This window comes from Miniopterus schreibersii (assembly GCF_964146895.1).
Source record: "Miniopterus schreibersii genome assembly, chromosome: 5".
Taxonomy (NCBI): domain Eukaryota; kingdom Metazoa; phylum Chordata; class Mammalia; order Chiroptera; family Miniopteridae; genus Miniopterus; species Miniopterus schreibersii.
The window spans coordinates 7,288,913-7,316,438 of NC_138106.1; the positions used below are offsets into that span (position 1 = coordinate 7,288,913).

The following is a 27,526-nucleotide window of genomic DNA, read 5'->3' on the forward strand; positions in this document are numbered from 1 at the left end:
AGGAACAATAAAAGAAAGTAATTATTAGAATCAATCAATGTCTTACTGATGTTTATGGTGGCTGTGTTGGCCACATAGTTGAGATTGCTAATCCATAACCAAAGGCACGTCTTTTTCCTGACAGGGAACTGTCATTTCCCAGTTTCTCTCACAACTAGCATGGCCCTGCAACTAAGATGTGGCCCATGGAGTACCAACAGAAGTGGTATGTAGTGCTACCAGGTCTAACCCATAAAGTTCTCCCATGTGTAAACCCCCATGCTCTTTCCCAATACAACAACTGAATGCCAAAACCCAGGTGACCGTTAGACACCACATATGTAAAATAGGGAAAATGCCCACAGTTTGGTTCTTGAATAACTAACTGTATAGAGCAGAGCAGTTATCCCCTGATCTAACAGTCATTGGGCTATTACATGAGCAAAAAACAAACTTCTGACTTAAACCACTGAAATGCTGGATATGCTTGTTATACCAGTTAGGGTACCTTAATAAATACAAAAATTAGTATCAATCTCGAAAGGTTAGTAAACACTTACAAGAAATGTTATTTGAAAACCATGATGAGATGGTACGCTGCTTACCATTAGTAAGGATCTGGACTAGTACAAAATTACCTCCCACTAGCTAAGAAATGTGTTTTGGGTTTTGAAAGGGTAGCCTTGCTCTTAGAGAATAGGCAGACAAAGTAGAGGTAGAAGTGAGAAAATTGACGTGAATTATCAAATTAAGTAATCCCTGTTTTATACATATTTCCCTCCTTTGTTCAGCATCTGAATTCAAAGAAACTCAGTATACAAATTTTTTTCCAGAATAAATCATGACCTGTACTAGAAGCATGTTAAACTTTACTACTGTTTTACAAATTTTCATTATAAAATCTGCTACCTACTAAATATTTAGTTCATTTGGGGAGCTTTAATAAACACAGATGACATAAACCTGAAACTAATACAAAATATTTACTGTAAACTGTAATTAAAGAGTAACATTTTGAAAAATTAGAACATGATAAAACCAATAATAATAATAATAATAATACAGATTACATCCCCACTTCTGAAGATTTGGACTCATTTAGGTCTGAAATGGGAACCAGATATCAATACTTTTCAAAGATTTCCCAGGTGCTCTGATTAGGGGGGGCCCCTCCACTGAAACTAAAATTTTTTATTAAAATGTGTAAGATTTTAAATAGTGATGATACAGCACAAAGTGCTTTAATAAGTGGCATAAAAGCACAGTTTTAAAAATCTACAATGTTAACTCATCAACTGACAGGAAGGCTTCTATTAAAACCCTTTCTATTAATTTTACATTAATATTATATCAAACAAACGCTCAACTGTTGTTCAATCCCTAGTCTTAGCATTCTGAGGAACCAAGGCAACAAGAGATCACGATGGAAAGGAATACGATCAGAAATACAGATTTTTAAAAAGCACTGGTAGAAGAAAGTATGAGACGGAGGGAAAAGCCCATCTCATGACAGCTCTTAATAGCTAATACTTCTGAAGAGAGAGACTCCGAAACAGGAGCGGTTTCATGATCTAATCTGTAGTGGCATACCATGCTTTATTGCGTTTCACTTTATTAGGAGTCACAGATGGGTACACTTTTTGGTGATACTTGCCTTATTGTTGTGGTCTGGAGCAGCAATGTCTCCAGAGGTATACTTATATATACCTTTATCACTTTATCATTTCAATGCACATTTTTAAAATCACTACACACAATTCACCCTTGTAAGAAAACACCAACAATAATAAATGCTCCTCTGAAAGCACAATAGGTTTCCCACCTCAAAGCTAAGATACTTTGTTACCTTTCGATGTACCACACCTCGGTGATCCCACACCTAGAGGACAGAAACTACCCACTCCAACAATGTGTCACCTCTGTTGGCTACTCAAACCAAGTTTTATTTTCTAGCTCTGAAGTTGAACCATACCTTCGAGTACAATGGCTGGCAAGGTATTAAGGAGGGATCAGTCAACATTTTCTTAAAGCCGGAGTGTGCATATTTTAGGAGCACAGTCTCTGTTGTAATTAATCAACTCTACCCTTGTAGCACAAAAGCAGCCTGACAATACCTATAAACCAATGAGTGTGACTGTATTTATAAAATAGAGGCAGTAAGCTGGGTCTGGGGTCTTTAGGCTTCAGAAGTGGCAAGATTAAGATGAGGCACCCTGAAATTATCATCCATATATACACATATATATAAATACACACATATACACATACACACACTCGAATACTTATATATTACATATCCATATATAAAACACTGCACATTTATATATTTATTCTATAGTACATGTGTTTATGTCATCATCTCTTTCACTCCACTATAAGACCCTTAAGGACTGAACCACTGCTTCGTTCACCAACAAATCTTTAGTGAATGGGCACATAATGGCACTCAAAAAATATCATTGCTTGACTCAACTAACTCACCTCAGGAGACCTGAATACAGATTACCAGAGAGGAGGGGAATATGAAAGAGAACATTTCTCCTATTAGGAGAGCAGAAAGGTTATTACACGTGAAGTTATACTTCCATAGTCAGATGCTAAATGTTCTCCCCTCCGGTCCCAAACCAAGGCTGTCACTGAGTGGAGGACAGGTGCTAATGATGGGGGGGGGGGGGGCCGGGACACACACACACACACTGATATCAAGCATCAGAGCAGTGACTCTATCAAGAGTCGCCAGAATTGTGCCCTCCCTCGGAGAACTCCTGCTGCTGGTCCTGGATGCTGTGCTTCAACAGTGGGAAGGAGGGGAGCCAGCCAGGACTCACTAGCATGGGTGTCCGTCCGGCCCAGAGCAGAGAACAGGCACTGAGTAAATAAATACTGCATCAAAAAGAACAAAATCTAGCCTCAGCACTAATTTACAGTGTGACCATCTTCTCTCCAAGATTCAGCTGTCCTTCTGTAAAGTGGGGATGAGAAATCATTCCAACACCTATGGGGGGCTCACATGGGCTAACACTTTTGAACACACTTTATAAACTCTAAAACACCACAAATTCAAAGATGAAGGATCTGAAAGTTGCCTTCCTGCTATGGATTCTCAAATGTCAGGATACTAATATTTCAATAGCCTGATAGTGCCAATTTTCTCATTAACCATTTTAATGAATAAAAAAGTCAATTAAAATGTTTTTAATATTTCCCCCCATGGACCTGAATAGGATGTTTTCATTTTCAGTTTTTGAAAAAAGCAACTTTTTTAGCTTTGTCTTCTGAGTTGCACCTGCTGCAGTGAGTATTTAATAATAGTAGATTTATTTAGTTCAATGTGTTTTAAGTTGATATGCCTATGTTTTCAGAGATATCACAATACCTAGAAGATGGTTAAATAAGACAGTGCAATGTAATCCATTTTATGCCATATGAGTGAACTGAGAGGCCTAGTGCTCAATTTTCCAAACATTTTCAAATTTTCAGTTATAAAATGTTCTCCCACATTAACTACTGAGAAATATGAACAGTATATATGGTTCCTAGCAAGGATTTTTACCAACTAAATTTTCCTGCATATTACCCCACTTTTGCCTCCTAATGCCTCAGACATTTTGGTAGCAAATTCTACTCACTGTTTTAAAAGCAGGAAAACCCTTACCCTCAAATGAATAATAAAAATGTTAAGACTGCTAATACTGAGAAGAACAGGGTGCTAAACTCCCACCTTTTCCTTGTATCTGTGACAAGATGGACAGCGATTACAAATGACTACTCTTTTATATGGAGCTTCCTGGGCTTTCATATGAACAACTGTCATTCCTCTACAGCAACTGGGGAAAATGTTAACTTGTTCATGATACACAAATAGATCTGCAAGATCTTGTGCATCATGGTGACTGGCACTATAAACCCGAATATCTCAGAGATACAAGTGTTCATCTGAAACAAGTCAAATGAAACTGAAGTAAAGCACTCCCTTGGAGAGACCATCCCTGACTTTCCAGGAAAAAGTGTACCTTCCCCAACCATCTACTTGTTTAGATGTTTAGAGTATGTCCCTATCCATTCTACTGTAAGCACCATGAGAGCAAGGATTCTGTCTTATCCATGAGGATATACCAAGCACCAAGAGGAAATGCTGGGCACAGTAAATGCTCAACAAATTATTTGTTGCTTGTCTCACATAGTATCTCATCATTATCTTAAATTACCTAACATCTAGTGGAATATCTTATCCCTTAGTTACTAACTAATCTTAAGTAGTCCCATTGTTTTCAGATATACACTCTGTAAGTTGTATAAATTTAACAGAATTGCTTTGGTTTCTCTATATTTATTTTTACTAATCCTTCTACAAGAGAAAAACGAGGCTGATGTTCTTTATTCTTTCCTTTTTCCCCATCACCATTTATCCCACCTGATGTTCTAACATTATGATAGTAGTAGAGTCTCCTTATGAAAGAAAGAATGTATTAAATGAGTTATTTAAAGAAGTATATGAGACCCCGGCCAAGCGTGGCAAGTTGGTTGAGCATCGACCTAGGATCCAGGCGATTGGGGTTCAGTTCCCAGTCAGGGCACATGCCCGGGTAGTGGGTTCGATCAATGACTCATCATTGATGTTTCTATCTTTCTCTCCCTCTCCTTTCCTCTCTCTGAAGTCAATAAAGATATATTTAAAAAAAAAAAAAAGGTATATTAGAGAAAGCATAAAATAGGCCTAAAAGCATAGACTGTGGAGCCACACCTCCCAGGTTTGAATTCTGGTGTCCTTGGGCACCTTTCTTCACTTTCTGTGCCCCAGGTTCCTCATTAATAAAACAGAAACAATCAGCAGAGTATCACCTTCCAGTTCTCCAGCCCTCGCCAGGAAAGCCCTGCTCTTGACTCTATTGTAAGCCCCTCCACCCAACTGCTGCTCATGCCCTCTCTTCCTTTCATGGTAAAGCAAGACCAACACCTATCGATTCACTATTCATTTCCGAATTTTATGCAATCTGGGATTTCTATTTAGGGTTTCTACTTACTTTATCTAGAAAAAAACAAATTTATCCCTGCCCCGTCCAAAAGAATGTCTTTGCCTGACTTCCCTTTCCTGCTAACAATACTCTCCCACTCATCCAGACTTGACATCATGCTCCACCCTAATGCAACTCACCACTCTCCAAGTTCTGCCTAGGGTTCCTTAGGAAACTTTCATATCCATCTTCACTGTTCTTTTACCTTGGAACTCTTCACAGACAGTAAGGTCCGTAAGAACAGAGGCAGATTCTGACATTTTCACAGGTGTACCTATTCATAACACCTAGTGAAGGGTTCTGTACTTAGGCTCAATAAGCATTTCTCTAATAAATTAATGTATGCCTGGAGTACTATAATCACCTCCTAAGCCTCCAGACTGTCCTACAGTTATTAATCTTTCTTAAAATACCTCATTCCTACAACTTGTCTGCTCAGACACACTCATTCATATATACAAGTAACCACTAGCTACAAAGTACTACAGGCAGTACTGTGAAGGGAGGAAAGAACTGGGGCACAATTCCATAAATAAATCCTCTTCAGTTCTTCAGAAATGTTACAAAAAGCTATTAGAGCTAATAAGTGATTTTAGCAAGGTTGCAGAACACAAGATCAATATACAAAAATGAGCTGTATTTTTTATGTACTAGCAACTACAATCAGAAACTGAAATTTAAAAACCATTCATAGTAGTATAAAAATATACAATAGGTATAAATCTGACAAAAGATGTGAAAGACTAGCATACTAAAGAGTTTTTAATTAGAAAAATCTAAATAGGAGAGATATAACATGTGCACACCATGTGCATGATTCTGAAGAATCAATATTAAGATGGCATTTCTTCATTCAACACAATCCCAATCAACACCCTAGTAGGCATTTTTGTAAAAACTGACAAAATGACTTGGTAATTCATATGGAATTGCAAAAGACCTAGAGTAGTCATAATTTTGAAAAAGATATGAAACTAACACTACCTGATTTCAATACTTAATATAAGGCTATAGTAATAAAGATAATGTGGTATGGGACAATCAAGACACACAAATATATTAATGAAACAGAACAGAAAGTAAGTCCAGAAACAGACCTGCACATATATAGGAGACTGATTTTTGACAAAGATAAAAAGGTAATTAAGTGGAGAAATGGTAAGTACTTTCAACAAATGGTTGTAGAATAACTGGATATCCATTTACAAAAAAGTGATCTTTTAGTTATACCTTGCAATACCATTTACAAATATCAACTCCAAAAGGATGATAGATTTAAATGTAATATCCAAAACTACAAAAACTGGAGGAAAAAATAACCATGGGAAACCTTTTAGACTTTGAGACAAGTGGGCAAAAGTTTCCACGAAAGTATGATCTATAAAAGAACAAATCAATAAACTGGACTTCATAAAAATTAAAAACATTTGTTTTTCAAGGCACTTTTAAGAGAATAAAATAAGCCATGGGCTAGGAGAAAAATCTTTGTGAATCATATATCTGACGAAGGACTTATATCCAAAACAGATAAAGAATTCTCAAAGCCTAATAATGAGCTCAGCCAGGCGTGGCTCTGTGGTTGAGCAGTGAACTAGGATCCAGGAGACTGCAGTTCAATTCCCAGTCAGGGCACATGCCTGGGTTGCAGGCTCGATTCCCAGTAGGGGGCATGCAGGAGGCAGTCGATCAATGACTCTCTCTCATCACTGATATTTCTGTCACTCTCTCTCGTTCTCCCTGAAATCAATAAAGATATAAAAAATAAAATTAAAAAGCCTAATAATGAAAAGAAAAAAGAAAAATGTTGGGCAAATATTTGAACAAACACATACCCAAAGATGACTTATAGATGGCAAATAAGCACACACAAAGATGCTCAACGTCATTAATCACAGGGAAATGCGATGACATATCACTGCACATCTATTAGAATGGCTAAAATGAAAAGACTGACCACACTAAATATGGGACGGTGTGGAGGAACTATAACTCTTCTGTACAACTGGAAGAAATGTAAAATAGCAAGCTTCTAAAAAGTGAAGCATATACCTGCCATATGGTCCAATCATTCCACTATTAGGTGTTTACCCAAGACAAATAAAAAGTCATCCACAAAAAGACTTGTACATTAATATTCATATCAACTTTGTAACATCCAAAAACTGTAAACCACCCCAATGTCCTTTCAACAAGTGAGTGGATAAACTGTAGTATAGCCACACAATGAAATACTACTCGGTAATAATGTGCTACAACATGAGTGATCTCAAAGTGATTATGCTGAGTGAAAACAACCAAAGACAGACAACATATTATATGATTCTATTTATATGAAATTCTAGAAAAGCTGAAGGTGAAGTAATCTATACTGACAGAAAGCAGATCAGTAGTCACCTAGGGATTGGGGGGTGAGGGGACTCCAGGAAGCAGAGTTACAAAGAAGCACAAGGCAATTTGGGGGAGAGGGATAGATATGTTCACTATCTTGACTGTGGTGAAACTTTTTACGGGTGATACATGTCAAAAGTCATCAAATTGTACACTTTAAATATGTGAAATTACTGTATGCCGATTATAGTAATCCATCCAAAACTTTACCTTTTAGAGGTACATGCTCCCCACCCAAAAAATCTGCTTCTCCTACTGTATATCCCATCTCATGTGATGGCAACTCAAGCCTTCCAGTTGCTTAGGCCAAACACCTTAAAATTATTCAGTATCACATTTTCATATTTTAAAAATAAAAGTAATGTCTTTTAAAATTTGTAAACATTCATAGAAGATATGTTTTTCTAAACACATTGAAACACTGCTATAAAGAATTTTTAAATCCCCCACTTTTTAGAAGAAAAACCTCAAAGTCTCTGTTTTCCACTCCTCATCGCCTTCAACAACAGTCCTTTACTATCAACCTTAACAAACTAAGTTTTCTAAATAGGCCTCCACCTTCAAATGGTACAGCACCTTCCACAACCTACAGCCTTACAGAATCACCTGTTAAAATCCCATTCCCTAAAACCATGTGAAATACCACTCTAAACAAGAATCTTTTCCTAATCCCAATCCAAAAGGATGGCTCCCCTCTTCTGAATTTCCACCTCTCCTGTGGCATAGATATTCCACAATGTGATATAGTTAAGATAGAGCTCATCCACCTCCATTAAATTATAAATGTCCTGAGTGTGGTGCTCTCTGACTATGTGGTACAATAGAACATTTCCATACATTTGTTTTAGAATACATCTTCAGTGTATATGCCTAGGAAAGTACAATTAATAATCAAATGTTAAGGTTTAAATTTTGTTTTCATTCTTCACAAGGCTGTAAGACTGTCCAATTAGCTTGTCTGTCTCTGTCTCTTAGGCCCTTAACTGAAGAAGAGGACAATTAAATGGGTAAACTTTTTAGAAAACTAATTCAGAATTAGTTTTGGTGCCATCCTGTGTTTCAATGCTTTAAGGCCAAAAGAGAGGGATGAAGGAAAGTTAAAAAGTATTAACCAACAGACACAAAAAGTGAAGAAAACTGGCTGCCACAAAATCAAGTGAAGAAAAGCCAAAGAGAACGAGAGAAGAATAAAACCGCAGTTCCTGTTTTAAAGGAATGACACGAGCCTACTTAGAAGCTTAGGCACTGAAACGCCTCTGAGGCTGGGAGCCTTCATCACTGCACCTGCCTGCTGTGCTGGGTAACTAAGTAATACAAGAAATATTACTTTTGTGTTCAATTATCATCTATTCTTCACATTAAAATGTTCTTTCTATTACTCTCTAGCTATGTGGATCTTAAACCATATTTAAAACCTTAACACAAGCCCTACGGGCTTCCTATTTAAGCCTTTCCCAGAGTACTCAACCCATTTCCTATGACCCTATCTTCAAAACACCTGGTAAGTTTTCCCCCTACTCTTACAGATAAATCCTTATGACACTTTCTGTCCGGCTGTCTTGTATTTTTATCTAACTTTGCATGTAATTATTCTTCACCTCTTATGTTCCTTGAACAAAGCACCAAACTCTGTATTTCCTACAGAATCTCCCACCTAACCAGTACCCAATACAGACTTACTGTAAACCAAAGACAATACAGTACAAGTAATAGTTAAAACAGCTGATTAAATGTGAAAAGTAGTAACAGCAGAAGGTGGTGAATAACAACCAATGAACAGAAGCTCACCAACAGGTTCGAGTTTATGCTATTTGCTAGATCACATGAGCAGTACAAGATAAATTCTGCCCAAAAGCTTGCACCAATTTATTAAAAACAAACATGTACCTTTATAGAAGGTCAAAATCATGAGAAAAATCAAATATGCTACTTATTGCAACGGTATTATTTCTAACCTGGAAGAAAAAGATAAATTTTACTAAACAGAGTTTTAGAAAACCTGTACATTGTGTTGTTACCTGAGTTATATTTTCAGAGACAAAGCCAAAATACTTCCCTTTTGTGTTATAAAGTACTTAATTAGGTAAAGATTTTATACAACTTAACTTCTATAATATAATACACACATTTTGGTTACAGGTATTTAACAGAGCAATTAAATCTTTATTTCCACTTCTGTTCTAAAATCCGCCTGCCCGCAGTGAGTGGGAACTGCTGCAGATCATTAAACACTCATTTATCAATGTCTCTCACCAGGCAACACAATGCAGCAGAACAGCACAGGGAAACCATCCTGAACCCCAGCAACAGCGGCTAATTAGCATAGCCTACCACTAAACCTACACCATATGATTGGAACTGCTAGTCGGAATGCTAGCCAATCAAACTAGGCTATGCAAATAGCCTATTTTAGTTGCCAGGGCAGGGCTACTTCCAATTGTCCAATAGGAAAACAAGCAATAAACAAGAAATGAAATTGAGCTTTGTCACATTTTCAAGTTGCTGTTAACACTTTCAGGTTTAGAGCAAAATTAACAGCAACTGTAAAGGATTAGAATCATATTCTGCTTTCCAATCCAAAAGCAATCCAATGATAATACACACAGAATACGGTTAAAGTCGTGCATTTGTTGTAATTTTAACTTTTTACTATATAGACATGTTTTACTAACAGCTACAATCAACATTTCAACTTTTCCCCCCACCAACTCAAAGCAACCATTCTGTAAATGTCTTTCTATATATTCAAATAGATTCTCAAACATTACATTATAGAAAAATCCTACAAAGCATTTTTATTCTACTATGAAAAAACTAAATAAAAGATGGGTGTAACAACACATGGCTCACTGGGAGTTCAAACAAGCTGTATTAGACGGAAGAGAAATAACATTTCGTTTTTTATGATGATGTATGTTATATAATTTCAAAAATAATTTTAAAATAATAAAACCCAAATTAAGTATTAACCTATAAGGCTTAGAATGTACAAATTGAGACCACATAAATAATACTCATCTCTTGGAACCAAATTAAACTAAGATATAGGCACAATATAAGCATATATTCATATGTAAAATTTCTAATAAAAAAACAAAAAAACTACTCTGTCAGTACTTACTAACAGCTACAAAGATAAACTTGTTCTGACAATTCTTAGTGGTTGAGGGAATTTCTTTAATCTTACAAATTCAGAGAAATGCTTTGAAACATGTCAAGGAGACAGAGTTCCCATTTGTGCCTTATAATTGTATCTTTATAAAATACAATTTAATTTTAAAATAGACCAATGTGTCCCACCTATCCTAGCAATTATCTCCTTCTAAATGAAATACAGATTCATCCCACGCCAAGTAGTAGTGATTTTTAGATATATTTTCCATAGAACGTCTGTATATGTCTCCAGAAAAAACTTCTAGCACTTATAAAATATACTGAATTAAGACACAGAGCAGATTTCGAGCATTCAAAGAAAACAGCATGTTGGTCGTCCTATTTCTATCACTGCCAATTATCTTGCACTTTAAGAAAACTGAAGCCACTTTTCCATCATCTCCAAGCACCCACCACCCAACACTTGTCTCCTAATTTCTTCTCATGTTCCCTCTACTTAGAGATTCTAGACAAAAACCACTTAAAGTCCAATGAAACTAAACTGGAGTCAGCTTCTTAGGAGGAGAGGGATCAATAACTGAACTTTAAAGATGAAAGAAACCTTAAATATCATCTACTAGTAGTAACCTCTCATTCTATAAACCAAAAAACTATACATTCTAAACAGCACATAAGAGCCTATAGATGGAAATTAAAGCCCTCCCAAACTATCTTGTAAGAGTATCTATGAATAATCAATATATCAGTCAGGTATCAGTAAGTCTCTTGGCCTGTTTTCATATGAATATATACTTAAATATAAATATTTGTAAAAGATTAGCTCAGGATCATTCTCCATGCCATCACCCACAGCATCTACTAACCAAGGCTTCAGAAAGGCTTGAAAATAACTCTCTAATCCAAAGCATTTAATCTATTACCTGAAAGACTCAATCTCAATTTATGTCATTTGGTGTGTTCTGAACTACCTGGAACCCTAACAAGTCCCTTTTAATTCCTAAGGATAAAGGCAAGGAGAGAAATAAAGGGGAAAGATTTTTAGGCCAATTTCATTCACACTCCTGCCTATAAATCTTTAACATGTTGGTTAGTGCTCCCAGGTTCAAGTTTCTCGTATTCCCTCCACATTGATAAAGCAATCCTAACCCACCCTATCTTCCAATCTATAGCAGTAAACAGGAATTTTCCATGTAATCAAGGACTGTATCCTGGTCCACCTCTTACACATTCTTTGTATCACAAAATTCTGCCCATCCTTCAAGGGGAAAAAAATTAAAACCTTGGCACTCTTATTTTCCTTTGGGACCTAGAAACACAAGGAAACATCTTCTGTCTGGTGATAGATGCTCTGGGATAAAACAGCCTAAATTTAAATGTTGTTCAGTTGATCTTCAATGCTTTTAAAAGCTACTTATTTATATTGTGGAGTTTAGAAAAAGTACAAATGAGTACTACTTTTAGAATCAGAAATTAAACATCTAAAATGTCTAAAAATAGCTCATTAAATTAGAATGTTTGTTATATAAAATATGTATTTTAGAATTCCTAGTAAAGAAATTGTTTTCTAAGTATACAATTAATCTTTAACATTTTCAAAATACAGTATTCCAAATACATTTTCTCTCTCCTATATTGTAAGAAGAAACATATTTAGAATAAATAACTGCTAACTTCTCGTCCGAAGTTAATGATGCTCGAGATATATAAATAGCCTCTAGCCTCTCAATGTGTAACAGGCCATATCATGCCAAGTAATAAATCACCCAAGATTATCCCAAATGACAAGTCATACCACACAAACAGTTTTGTATTTTAGGGAGAAATACGATGTAGTTTTAAAGTTTGAAAAATGACAAGAGGGTAAAAAAGTACTTTCCTTTTTCATTCCGAAGCCACCTAACCTGGAAAAGTATTTTTGGAATTCTGAACGATTACTCTGATCACATCTGTAATTCCTTATTCTGTAAGTGGGGCTGCCACCACACTGTTCAGCGGGACATCCTTTACCAAAGATCAAGTCAGCCCAGTAGATACCTATAGTCCCCAACTGAAAAGCCACCCTAGTGCATTTTTCCCTCCTTCTCACTAAGTCTCCTTATAAAAATAGAAGGTTAACTGCATTTAAATCTGATTTATAAACATACATTTTAGAATTCTGGACTGTACTCTTGTGAATCAACTACTTCTTGTTTGGGAAAGGATCCCTTCATTACCCCTTCCCCACCCAAACCAAAACTGCGCTTAGAGCATTATGAATACTCACTGCTGTGTATTAAATATACTTTTGCTCCTTCATTCAGAGGTCACGGAAATTTAAAAGTTGACTGAGCAAGTCTTTATTTAAATAAATGTTATCACAATTAATCCACGTTGCTAAAACAAAAAAGATTCTTGCAAATTTACTGTGGGGTTAAAATTCCTTTTTGTATTGTGCTTATCAAGGCAAAAAAACAGTTAACAGCTTCGTCTTTCTTACACATACTCCTCTGTACAAACTGCAGTTAGTACTTTCTTGTCAATTTTCATGTCATCTGAAAAGAGGTATTTTGAGACCAAGAAAGCACCTAGTTCTTAATAATGCTACCAGAATTCAGTCAATAGAGAGCCCCGGACAACGGGAGGAGTGCTTGAAAGAATCCTTTAAGACTACCAGCAAGAGAAGGAACCACCACCACACCTGGAAGCTGCTTCCTAAGCTGGGGAGGGAGAGTGCTTCTAAACAGGAAATCGAACACTCGATAGATCAGGCACACTCCTTCTTATCCTCCGTAACAGCCACCAAATATTCAGTCAAGAATCATAAAAATAACATCAAATGACTAAAGCATGAGATGGAGACATACCAGTAAACCAAAGATTCTGACAGATTTCAAGACAAAAAGTCAATGGGACCATGCCAATCATCAAAGGAATGTCAGAGAGACCACGAGCAGAAAGCTGGCACCAGGAACCACAGCAGAAGGGGTGGGGGCTACCCTGGGTGGAACAGGGAAACTGGGGTAAAAGGAGGGGCCGAAGTTGGCTTAATTAGTACTAGACAAGTAATTATCTGCTGCATGGACAGCTGAACGCAATCATACAATTAAATCATTATTTAAAATCACCACTACATTGCGCCACATTTCATTTCTCCTATGGGTGGAACAAACTTAATGACACAGTATTACATCTCTCACTATAGTTCCTAATACACTGTGTTTTTCCAATACACTTTTCTGTTTTCAACTTTCAAAACCACCTCAACACAAAAAAACATGTAATTAAATTACAGTTAAGGAAAGGTGTGCAAGTGTATATACACTTATATACAATGTAAAAGTAATTGTCTGGTGGGTAAAGGCGTGAGGCAGGAAGAAATATAAAGGGTACTAAAGTCTTCATTTCATATCTTTAGGAAATCAAGAGAAACTATCTAAAACTGATGGGTCAAGAAAGAGAGGTTTAAGTCAGTTTCATAAAATTTTAATCATAATCAACAGAAAACCTTTTAAAAAGGAATAGAAATTGGCAGGAAGAGAGAGCATAAAGAGTTTTACTTGATTTCATCTTTCTGGGAGGACAGTCATTAGTTTTTTAAATAATAAGACAGCTATAAACACATTATTGTATTTAAAGCGACAGAAGTAACCAAAGGAAGAACATAACAACTAAAAATTAAAAGGGGTTTTTACCACTAAGGGTGTGAGTAGAAAAAGAAAACTGGTATTTCACTTTTTACTTCCAAAATGGATTTTTATTAACATATTCATGAAAACTGAGTAATTAATGTTTAATTACTCAATTATGTAGGAAGGAAAAAGACTGGTTGTAACCAGTAGGTAACAGAAACGCAAGCATTCAACATGGGAAACCTTTTTTTTGCTTTTTTGTATTAACACTTTCGAGTTTTTAAATTCTTGACTCCAGCCCGGCCGGGTGTGGCTCAGTGGTTAAAGCATCGACCTAGGATCCAGGCGATCAGGGTTCGATTCCCGGTCAGGGCACATGCCCGGGTTGTGGGCTGCAGCCGATTAATGACTCTCTCATCATTGATGTTTCTATCTCTCTCTCTCTCTCCCTCTCCCTTCCTCTCTCTGAAATCAATAGATATATTAAAAATAAATTAATTAATTCTTGACTCCATGTACTGTATTTTGTGCATGGTGTGTAAAAATGGAAGTAAAACCTATTTGCACTTTCCTCCAATGTAATCTCTAACATAGACCCATTTAATACCATGTGTCTCTACACTTTTTAAAAAGATGAGCGTAAAGGGTATAGAAGCCTCAACCAAACTAAAGAGGGATCACTAGGTAGCCTGATGTCAACCACCAAAAAAAAAAAAAGGAAAAACACTAGAAAGTAAAATCTTAAATTGCACTTTTGGAGGAGGTGATCTACACTATCTAAACCGTAAGCAATTAACTTTTTACATCAGCTTTCTTAGTTTGGGTGTCCCTTTTAAAGTATTTTCTTTTTTTCTTTTTTTAAAATATATCTTTACTGATTTCAGAGAGAAGAAGGGAAAGGGAGAGAGATAAAAACATCAGTGATGGGAGAGTCATTGATTGGCTGCCTCCTGCACGGCCCCTACTAGGGACTGAGCCCGCAACCAGGGCATGTGCCCTGACTGGGAATCAAACCGTAATCTCTTGGATCCTAGGTCGATGCTCAGCCACTGAGCCACGTCAACTGGGCCACATGTTCTTTTTTAAAGCAGTAATTACTTCCACAGACTTTCCAGAAAAGCTAATATAGATAAGCTTATTGTATCTTATCAAAACCAAAGAGTAAATTATTTATGAAGCCCTTGGGAATCCCTTTAAAAGAGAAAATATAATAAAGTATCACCACCATCAACAGATTAATGGTTTGTTTGTTTTTAATTGTCCAACAAATATTTGAGAATCATTTATGTTCCAGGCATTATACCAATAAATAAGACCCAGTCCCTTCACAGAAAAACTTAAAGCTCCTGTATAAAATGATACTATGAACAAAATTAAAACACAAATGTAAACTGGAAAATGTATTAGCAGTAAGTAACAAAGTAGGAACATCCTGGTTAAGAGTCAGAAGTCATGCTTCTGGGTTTGCATCCTAGCTCCATCCCTTACTAGCTGTGACCTGGGGCAGGCTACCTAACCTGGGTATCTATCTCAGAATTATCAAGAGAAAATGAGTTAAGCCCTGGTGGGTGTTGTTCAATGGTTAGAGTGTCAGCCCGCACACCTAAGGGATGCAAGTTCGACTGCAGGCACTAATGGGGGAGATAACCAATCAATGTCTCTTTCTCCCCCTCCCTCCTACTCTCTCTAAAAATCAATGGAAAAATATCCTAGGGTTAGGATTAACCAAAAAGGGGGGGAGGGTGGTGAGTTACTAAATATAAATCATTTACAATAGTTCTTGGCATATAGTAAGGGTTCAATGAAGAACTCTTACAAATTAACAAGAAATAACAAATCCAAGAGAAATATCAGCAAAGAATATTGAAAGGAAATTCACAGAACATGAGTAACAAACAAGGGAACTTTATTCAATCTCACTAATATTCAAACAAATGCAAATTAAAATATTGTTATGTTTGTCTATCAAATTGGCAAATATTTTCAATTGGGAAAATTATGATGTATAGCTGCTAGTAGAATCATAAATTGTACTTTTAAAAGACACTTGAAAATACATATCAAAAGTCTGAAAAATATACATATCCTCTAACTCAACAATTGCAACTTCTAGGAATTGGACCTAAGGCAATAAATCAAAGATGAACACAAAGACTGCCACAATGATGTTCACTTAAACATTATTTATGAACTAATTAGCAACAATGGGGAATAGGTTAAATAGCAACTGATTTACAGAATACTAATTAGCCATTTAAAATAATGCTATAAGAGTATTAATGATAAATGTTTAAACTTTAAAAGACTATAAAAAACCAGTAAAATATGACCCCAATTTTCTTTCTTAAATATTGTTTGAAGAAACCACATACACATAAAATAATAGGCAATATATACACTAAAAAATTACAATGATGTTCTCTGGTTGTTAGGAATACTGGTGGCTTTTATTTCCTTCTTTACAAAAATTCTCTCTGAACTTGAATTATTTTTAGTTAAAAATATATAAACTGCATTGTGGTGGTGACAGCCGCACAACTGTATAAATCCACTAAACACTCATTCATCAAATGCATGAATTTTAGGGTAAGTAAATTCATTTAGTACTTTTATACACACACACACAGACTACTTATTTCTAAGGTGAGGGAGTAGGAAAAAGTCCCTGCCCTCAGAGAAAAAAATGACAACCATGTTATGTTTTATTCATTGGGGAAGAAGGAGATAAGTACTTCAGATTTCAACAATAAATCTGCACAATTGTGACAAAATATTTTCTACTATACTCATGTAAGAATGATGTTATATAACCATTTCAGGTACATCATTATGAAAAAGGTAAATGTTAACTTTCCAGCTAACTTGGTTCCCAGAAAAAAACTCTTTAACCTCTCACATTTTTCCCTATCTACCCTGCTCCTGCAAATCCTTTCTGAATAATTCCAGTGAGTAGAAAAATCAGCATAATTCCAATGCCTCATAAAAGACCCTTCTATTTTCCTTTCTTTTCATTATGTGTCTAAGAAAGGTCAAGGAATATAACCTAGTGACTCCCCTACTGGTAGGAACATCAACGAAATTTAATTAGTAACTTTCCCCCTCCCTTCCCTCTTCTCCAGACATCTCATTTGAAGTAATATATCTTTTACCCCATTAATAACTATGAATCAGCAAGTTATTCTTTTATTTATTTACAATGTATCTTCATTGCAAAGAACATAGCCATTACATATTGCAATCACTCATAACTATCATTTAGTTTATGTTCTACAAGTATATTTCATGTTCCCCTTATATCAATGCCCCTGCCAAAGTTTATTCTCTAGTGGAGTCCTTAAGTGGCTCAAAGAAACAATAATCCACAAATTCACACTCATCTTCATAACATTTTGTCTGCTGTCTTTATACTTTGGTCAGTTTAGCTGGATGTAAAACTACTGGCTCTCATTTGTTTACCTTGAGTATATTAGAAGTTACTCTACTGCTTCTGGCAGAAAACGATGCTATCAAAATCATATAATCTAATATTCTTCACCTTAATAATTACACTTGGTTTCTTTGCCCCAATACCCTAAGAATTTTCTTTTAAGTACAGTAATTTTTAAATAATATGTCTACACGTTGGTCATTTCAAAATCAATTTATCCAAGTATACAACATGCCCTTTCCAAATGTGGTGGCAATTTTTTTTTAATTTCAGGAAATTTACTTGAGTTATAATTACTACTATTTATTAACTTTTTCACTGCTTTGGTTCTTCTTCAGAGACTTTTATTTGTGTGTTGAAACTTCTTTGCCTGTCTTTAGTAAATGTCATTTTCTCTAGAATGTTCATCTATTTTTTTTCATTTCCTTTTGTTTACATTTTTGCTCCTATTCATCATCTGTTTCACTGCCATTGTTTTTTTCACTCTCATGTTCCTCCTAGTTTGGGTTTCATACTTTAATGATTTCTTTTATTTCTCTTTCCTGAGTGATCACATTTCTAAGATTTCTTTATTTGGAGTTAGCACGCGCTTACTGAAATTCTCTCGATTTCTCAGGCGTTCTGAAACACTGCTACGTGGTCTCACGTGTTTCACAGGTGTTTCTTCCACGCACGCTCTCACTGTCTGCAGGGACTCTGCTCCTTACTCCTTTCTTCCTACAAAAACTCTATGGGAATTTGACTGGGATTCTTGTTTACTGCTCATTTTCATGTAAAATAAACTTTTTAGGAAACCAGAGTAGCTTTTCTGGCTTCAGTAAGAGTCTTCTTCTGTTTTCAAGGATACTGAAATATAGTCTCAAGAATGAGACCTCCTGTGCTTTCACCTTCCCCCCTCAGATCTGACCTCCTCTCCTGCACCCTCATTGTCTCCAAACTGCTTAATGTAGATTCTATTCCAAGCAGTGTCTCCTTGGTATGAGGCCTTCACCAGGAAAGGAACTTCAAGTAGTTAGTTTTAAAAATTCACAGGTCCCAAAGAGCTCAACCCCACAGAAATCACTGTGAGCCCGTTGTATCCTGAGAACTCAAAACCATCTCTTAGTTTCTGCCGATGGTCTCACACTCGCTTCCCAGTTTCCAGGGAGTCTTTTCTTTGATGGCTATCACGGGGTTCTCCTGTTCTAAGGTCCACTTGAAAAACACCTTAATGCCTCTTTCTGCATCCTTCTGTGCAAATGTTGACAACACACGGGTCTTGTAGTTATTGGAGATCTGTCTCCACCTACTTGTTATTACGGTTGGTGGGGATACTGCTCACCTAGTTTAGCAGAAGGTATCCAGAAGTTTTTAGTTTTGCTGTCCTGATTACTGTCTGTTTTAAGGAAAAATTGTGGATATTCAAAAATTATACCCTACTGTCATCTTCCCCAAACTAAAACATTCTTTAGGGGTACATCTAGTAAGTATCCCTAAAATTTAAGCTAATGAATATGAATCTATTTGCTTTCCCCTGAGTATTGAATAAAGGTGCTAAGGTCTAAGAAATTCAACTTTCCGATGTAGCTAACTTCATGTTTCCCATCATCTTTTCTGCAAATATCAAATGTTCTCTTATGTGAGACACACATGATGTAATCATTATAATTCCTTCCACTTAGAAATTAGAAACTTAATAAAAATATAAAACATTAAAAAGAAGAAAATGAAAAATGAGACACCTTTAAAGTCACCTCAAGAAATTTATTAAAGCAGACACTGAGATTTTTAGGAATTACTACGACAGCAAAAATGGTTTTTCCAAGTATTCACTGAGCATTTTCTATGTCCCAGGAACCCTGCAAGACAGACATAGTACATACAAAGACAACAGGCCATATAGCCCTCTGACCTTGAGAATCTGAATAGTTGGGACAAAAAAACTGGTAAGCAAATGTGCAAATGCCATAAAAGCATTAACTAAAAACCCCTTGCTAGGAGGAAAGGGTTCCGGGAGGAGAATGCCCAGCACATACTAGGTTGCCGCCTGCTTCATGCATTTCCAAAGCACTTGAGCCTCTCCCCCCACTAATTACACATTGTCATTTTTTGTATTTTCTAAAATAGAGATCCTTCTTTTGAATTAGAGATTTTATTTTTAACCACAATACTCAATGCTCACAAAGATAGATTAAAAGATACACATTCATGTAATGCTAGTGAGTATAAACTAGTATTTTTATTACCAAATACCTTTTTGAAAAGTTGTATTAAGGCCTTAAAAGTTTTTCAAACCCTATGACCCAATACTTATACTCCTAGGAATCAATTACAAAATATAATTTATCATACAACCAAACATGTATGAGCAAGTATTAGTATTTTAAGAAGTGAAAAGTGAAATAAATAAATAACAATGTCTAATAAGAGATACCTAACTTACCTAAGAAATGATAAGACAACGAAAACAGTCTCAAGTCAGCATACTTTAAAATAAATTTCTAAACTAACGCACCCTCAGAAAGTTATAGTTCTGAATGCTCTAGATTTGCTCCAAGTTCAAAGTGACAGAAGAGCACAATTAGTTTTTGATGACACAGGGAGATGTTTATGATATCATGGTAGGCAATATAAAAGAAGATATAAACAATATAAAAAAATATTCTACCCAAGTACACCAACCTGAATGGATATTCAGGATGATCTCAATTAGTCAAAAATGACATGAAAACCAAAAAACTGGAAGAGAATATACCACAGTACAGTGGACAACATAACTTCAGAAATATTTCCTTCAACTTAGCTGTATTTTTATAAATTTCCACATTTTTCAATGACTGTGTATTACTTAATAAACAGAGAGAAAAGTAAAAACTTTAAAGCAAAAATAAATCCACCGAACTTCACCAAACCATTCACCAAAAGTAATAAATTCACAGAATTATTAAAAGCAAAATCAGGTGTTTAGGGTTAAAAAATGAATGCAGGCTAAAAGGAAAACCACAGGAAAAGACCAGATACACAGGACCCTGTGAAGAACAATTTCAAAAGGAAGCAAATTTGCACTATATACCAAAATATTAAAATGTACAAACTCTTTGATTCCCCCAATGCACCCTGCATGTGAATGGGTTTTAATAAATTTGTGGCAAGTTTTAATTTACAGAACTGGTTTCTAATTGTTCTGTAATAATAGGCCACATTCCTATGAACACTAATGTATGCAAACTTGGACCTACAAAACTCACTTTTTTATAAAATATATTTTTATTTATTTTAGAAAGAGAGGAAGGGAGAGGGGGAGAGAGAGAGAGATAGAAACATCAATGATGAGAGAGAGTCAATAATCAGCTGCCTCCTGCAGGCCCCCGCTGGAAATCGAATCCGCAACCCAGGCATGTGCCCTGACCAGGAATCGAACCACAATCTCCAGGATCATAGGTCGATGCTCAACCACTGAGCCATGCTGGCCATGCCAAAACTCACATTTTAAAATGAGTTAGAGAATTTAAAATTTAAAACTGCCAGATTAAGTGGTTTTAAGTAGTTTAATTCATATATAAAATGAAAACAACATAAATTAGCATAATTTAAAATACATTTCTAAGGCTATTCATCCTCAAAGAATTACAGTTCTGTATGTTCTACAACTATTTCAAGTTTTAAAGTGACTAACCTAACACTACTGTTTAACAATTTTAGTTGTTAAAGAAGTCCGTGTGAACAATAAAAGAATGGTATCAACTGCTATATCCAACAACTTTTCTCAAATAATGTTCCTTAAATGATAATGGGTACAAATAAAAAATAAATGAAAGGGGAGGTCCTTTTATCAAATACATTTTTAAAATGCAAGAGACTTTATGTTAATGTGTACAGTAATCTCTGAGGCAGTACATCTTCTAAATTTAACTCAGAAGTGATTCTACGTCCTAAATAAACTGAATTTGGTTACCTTGTAATTCAAAGGGGTAAAGAGTGGCTCCCTAGGTTCCCAGGATGATGGTGAGTAGAATGGTGTCAACTTGTCACTAACAGGAATAAATGTAAGATGAGGGGGGGTGTGCAGGAGAGACATCCAGGGGGCAGTTACATGGGTAGGGAGCTCAGGAGAGAAGAGTTAGACACAAACATAGATTTTAACAACATCAGTATCTAGGTGTCTAGTGAAGCCATTACTGTGATTGTTGTTAACCAGAGAGTGTTTTCTATTTTTACTCTAGATGCCTTGAATTCAACAGATAAGTCTTAAAAGTTTACCATAAACATCCACTGTTTACATATGTGCCCCTTCTCCAACTGAAATGTGTTCCTTGATTCCTAAGCACAAGGATCCTGTGGGCAGGGTATCTATTACAGTACCTGGTACAAAGCAAAGGTTAGCCAAATAACTGTTTTGTCATAAATGATTTTTCTTCCAAAAATTAACAGAACAATCCAATTTTACCTCATTTACATTCTAACTATATATTATAATATGTGAAAAGACACTCGAATTAAACAAGTACAGGAACACCTATAGATACATATACTAGAGACACATCAAAGTTTGACTCTGGCTTGGTGTTCAGTAAAAACTTATCATTAAGCTTTGGCTTTTGAAAGACCAGTCAGTGCCTACTTCCACGTCCTTCCGAGCATCCCGGAGCCTGCACCTGATCAGTGAAATGGCAGGAGAATGAGGTATCATCACATCTAACCAACAGTCAGTGCCATGAATGCCTGGGGACAAAAGCATATTCTCTTTCAATAGTGCATAAGCACTCTAGAAACAACTTTCATTGAAAATGCGTTGTGAGCCTTTCTGTGGTAAAATTCTACCAACCGAAGTATAATAAATGTGTGCATGGTAAAACAAGAGCAAACTGCTGCATTCATTAATGATGATTATGAAAGCTGTTAATTTTATGTTCAAAAACAATTATTAACTTTCAAATTGTTTAAAGGGAAATACACCAACAGCTAATACATATGTTAGAGAGAGCCAGTCCTCCTTACTTGGGTTTTTTCCTTTATAGCCAATAAATGTTGAAAATTTTTAAAGACTACAAGGTCAAGTAAGAGAAACTGGGTTATATCATAAATCTAATCTTTGTAGTAATTTTCTGTGTTTTAGCATTCGTAAAAATAACTAGATAATCTTTATAAACTGTATTTACTCTTGAGATATTTCATTTCATCCATAAGTCTTTCAACAGAAAGAGCTTTCTGGAAACTCTTCATACCTTATGAAGATAAGCTAAAAATAAAAGAGCAACTTTGCCTCTTCAAACTTCCATAAGGAAAAATCTCCAAAACAATGAATATTCATGAATCAATCTGAGACACCCTAGCTCCGGTACCGGCCTCAGCTGAAAGTGAGCCTCTGCCTGGTACAGCCACTGTGCAGCACAGTGCCCACAGAGCAGTCCCGGAGCGGACAGTGCTGACAAACTGTTCTGCACCAAAAGGTCAAACTGCTAAACTGACAACAAAATTCTCATAAAATCCTAAAATTTTCTCCGTAAATTTTCCTATTTACTTCTCTATGACAGTGATATGCAGCCTCAGTATCATGATTTTATCAGCCACTCAGCCAGAACGTGTGCATGGAGTACCTCTACCATGTACAGAAAAACATGTGCGTGCGTGCCTGAGACAGGTTACAAAGGATCCCTCAGTCACCTTTCACTTAAAAAGGCTTACCACCATATTCTTTGAGTTCCTCATGCATGTCAAATATTATTTGACCTATAAGTTAATTTGCAAATATATTCAAGCACATTTCTTCATATAAAACGGTATACCTGATATATTCTTTAAATCCCACTCCAAAGTAAAAAGGGGAAAAAAAACAATGACAAAAACTTTAACAGCTACACCAATAACGTAATTAAATATCTATCCAGGATTTATGTTGTTACTTCTTTTCTGGTTAAAGACTACATTTTCAAATGATTTATAAATATAATCAAGTAAGACTATCTCTGACAATGTCTACAAACATAAGCCACTTGGTTCAACAAAATGCCTCAAAATCGATCTGGTTTAAGAAGATACAAGTTTACAAGTTAGTAACACTTTATCCATTAGCTACACTACACTTTCAAGAGTTTGAACACAGCCTTAACATGAATTAGCTTCAATTTTTCCATGTATGAGTAAGAACACCTCAATTAATTATAAAACAATCAAAAATATTCTTTCAAAAATGACTCCATACTGCTTCCCCTATAAATACAAATGACAAAAGGATGAAAGAGAAGGCAGGGTGAAGGAACAAGGACAGAAAAAACAAAATCCCGTATCATATTTTATAAAGGGGTCATACACGTATGTGTAATATCTTTAATTTACTTTCAAATACACTACTATGCCTTTAAAAGACTTGCTCTATTCTAACAGGGATCTGAGGGAAACATATATTTAACCATATAGGGAAGTATTTATTTTTAACAGAAATACTTCAATTCTCGAAGTATTAATCAACCATCCACTTTTTAAAAGGTCAAGTACTAGCAATTACTAAGTTGTATTTGTATTAATACCACTATAAGTCACTGTCAAACTGATTCCCAAAGTCAAGTTAAATAAATATCCCAACTATCTTTGCATTACTGATCTAAATAATTCTCCCCACTAATACTGTTTATCAGAAAGCTTCCCCCATTCAAAATATACCACATTCTCTCAGACAGTCATAGTTTTACTGTATTTTAAAACTTGAGTCACCTGTATGCATCGTCTTCTTTCAAGTCTCATATCATCCTGATGGGGTGGGGGAAGGGAGGGAAGAGTCCAGCAGCAAAACTATAACACTGTGTGGAGAAAAACAGATGATGATGAGAGATAAGGATGCGAGACAATCACCCGACTGAGGAGCATCTACTGTAACTACGACCCCAAGCAGATAAAGCTGATTCAGACTCATTACGAACATTTATTTAAGCTCACTTGAAAATAATTTTTATTAATGAAAATGGATCAGATATAAAATACAAAGTATTCAATTGTCAGGGAGAAAAATATTTTAAAATCTACCTACTACCAATGAAAACTTCACACATTTCTAGATATGAAATAAAAGTCAATATTACATCCTACATAATTTATCAGGGGGTCTACATTTTGTAATCTCCATCAATTCACAAATCAATATGAATGTGAGTTCACGTTCCATCGTGGCTTACTATCAGAGGTGATCACAGATAATAAAAATTACTTTATAGGAAAGATAGCACGTCAATCTACCAATGCTGCTGTAAATGAAGTCTGAGACACTGCTCACAACTACCCCCTAAGCCCACAAGCCCTTTTGCTTTCTGAATGGCTTCTCTTACTTTATTCTAAATCTTTTACTGTCCTTCCCACTTACTGCTTCCATTGACAATGTCATGATTGACTGGCAAATTCCATAATGACTGACAGGAAAGCAAAAGCAACCTCACTGTTGTTATCAACTGAGAGCACATGATAACAGCACAAGAGACAAAGACAAGCACAGGCCAAAACCTAACTTACAAATGAGTTCAGTCTAAAAATGTATTTTATAAAGTGATACAATGTTGCTTATGTTGGTCCAGTTCCCAGGCTAGCCAAAAGAAACCTATTAATCCCCAAGATACTACTGGTCATGGGCATTAGAGACCCGGCAGAACAAACATATAAAGCTAACCAATTCCAGATCCTCTTTACCTGGACAAATTCTAAAATTGGTTGTTTCCTCTGTTAGCACTCTCTCAAGTCCTACTGCCTGCAATTTCCTAAATTCTACATTATGGCATCCCAATCATCCTGCTTAATAATAATCCTTTCCCCTAAATACATTCCTAAATTGCCATCTAACACTTCGATTGCCTCAGTGTGGTTCATTTCAGGTATGTGATATGAAGAAATCAACTGGACTACAATAATTCACTTTAACTAAATTTGCAATTTTCAACAAGGATGCCAGTTAGCCCAAATGAACCCTTAACTGGTAGAATTCTAAATGTTGCAATATAAAGTAAAAAACTACTGAGGCAGTGTGAAGAAAAACATTTTTTAGGGAAGTGGGTCATGATTTAGATTTGAGTCTGTATTTATTGCCCCAAAATATTTCTGCTTTTATTTTTCTCTTACTTGTGAACTTAACAGGTTCTTTAAAAACTCTTAAGTCTATATTCCAAATAGCAGCAAATGGAAGAGGAGTTCAGGGACAGGGGGTTAAATGTATAAATTATTTGTAAATTAGGAATTCCCTGTCTAAAATCATTACCTATATTCCAGATTCCATTCCTACAGAACCACCACCTTCCAATAAAGATGCCAATATGGTAGCAAGTAAAACCCTAGATGGTATCCAATGTGGGGGTTGTATGGATAGATGGATGGATAAACATTAAAAATACTCATCCAAATAGTTTGTAAAAATATTACTGTAATCATCAAGATTAAAGATTTTTACTTCAAAGACATAGTTTTCTAACAACTTTTTCCCCACATAAATGATCATTCTTTTCAATTCTAGCATAAACCATGGGAAAAGAAAATATAAATTAAATCTCTAATTATACACTATATATTATCAAATCCTTTAGGCTCTAAACATCATATTATTCACATATAAAATGTTACAATGCTACCTACACCCCCAAAACTTCAATGGTTTCAATAGAAAAAGACAGTATTACTGTTACTGTTACAAAAGCACCTTATAAGAAAAAAGCAGAATCACATAAGACATTAGTATTCTTTTTATCATATTAGAAGTTTATAGAAATTAGCAGATTGTTTCGGAAACATTTGAAATATCTGAAGGTATATATATGGTTGAGCCAGGGGTACAATAGATAATGTATCTGACTATAGAGCATAAAAATAGTCTGACCCTAAATCTGGCATCTTTTAGAAGTCATCCATTAATCACTCATTTGAAAAGCAGCCTTTAGCAAAGGGTACAGTATCTCTGTGAGTTACAAAATGTGCTGCTGACATACACAACTACTAAACCGTCATATACTGAGTATGATAAATTCCCTAAGTATTGACCTTGGATTGCTTTAAATAAAGATTCTAGTAATTATTCCACATATCCTTCAAGGTGGTCACTTTTCTTTCTTTGTAAGATTTTTTATTGATTTTTTAGAGAGAGAGGGAGGGAGAGAGAGGAGAGAGAAAAACACTGATGTAAGAGGGAAACACTGATTGACTGCCTCCTGCATGCCCCCTACCAGGGATTGAGCTGGCAACCTGTCAGTGCATGGGATGCCACCTCACCAAATGAGCTACACCAGCGAGGGCCAGAGTGGTCACTTTTCACACACACACACACACAAAACCAAATTATATGAAAAGAACAGTAATATTTTAAATTTTTCTGAGAAAAACCTACAGTGATTTTTTTCATCTTTTCCCCCACAAATTGAGTAATTCACAAATTATAGAGCAAAGATTAGATGCTAATTAAAAGCATCTCCTATCTTAACTTACAGGAACCTTCCATAACCCTGAGAATCTCTTACAGTATATGTTTCGGTTCACATTTTGCCAAAAGAAATATAATGAATGGTCGATGAACAATCTAGGAACTGAACTCAGGTGGTTTTGAAGCTAAACTTACAAACCATTTTTTAACTGTTTAAAAACCACTGCAAAAAATTAATGTACAGTGTATCTTCAGGGATGAGGTAAAAGGAAGGAGGGGGGAAGAGACGACGAGAGGGAGGAGGGTGAGAATATCAAAGACACTTAATTAAAAGCACTGACATATTGAGATTATAAAATACTGATCCACAAAGACCAAGAGTGGCAAATCTGTGATTGAAATGAATACATCTGCATGACATGGCCAATCCAGATTAACTGAGGAGTTAATGAATTAAATGGCAAGTAAAATGTTTTCTCTAATGTCACAATGTTTTGTGAGGAAAAAAACAAAAACCCTATCTAGTTTCAAAATAAAGTACTAGAGAAGCATTACAAGCAGCAGGTGAAAAAAATCAGTATGATACAAGCTTCAAAAGTACTGGTAGGTAGTCTTATTTCTCAAGCTAGGT

General features: G+C 35.6%; 1 protein-coding gene across 5 annotated transcripts in view; it reads right to left on the minus strand.

The window, feature by feature from the left end:
* Positions 1–27,526, minus strand: part of DYRK1A (dual specificity tyrosine phosphorylation regulated kinase 1A) — a 126,191-nt gene that overhangs the window by 59,985 nt on the left and 38,680 nt on the right. For all 5 annotated transcript variants that reach the window (XM_081138047.1, XM_081138045.1, XM_081138044.1 and 2 more), the window contains exon 2: positions 24,222–24,307. In XM_081138047.1, the coding sequence (XP_080994173.1) occupies positions 24,222–24,231 (10 nt within the window). In that variant the 5' untranslated portion in view covers positions 24,232–24,307. The remainder of the gene's footprint in view (positions 1–24,221; positions 24,308–27,526) is intronic.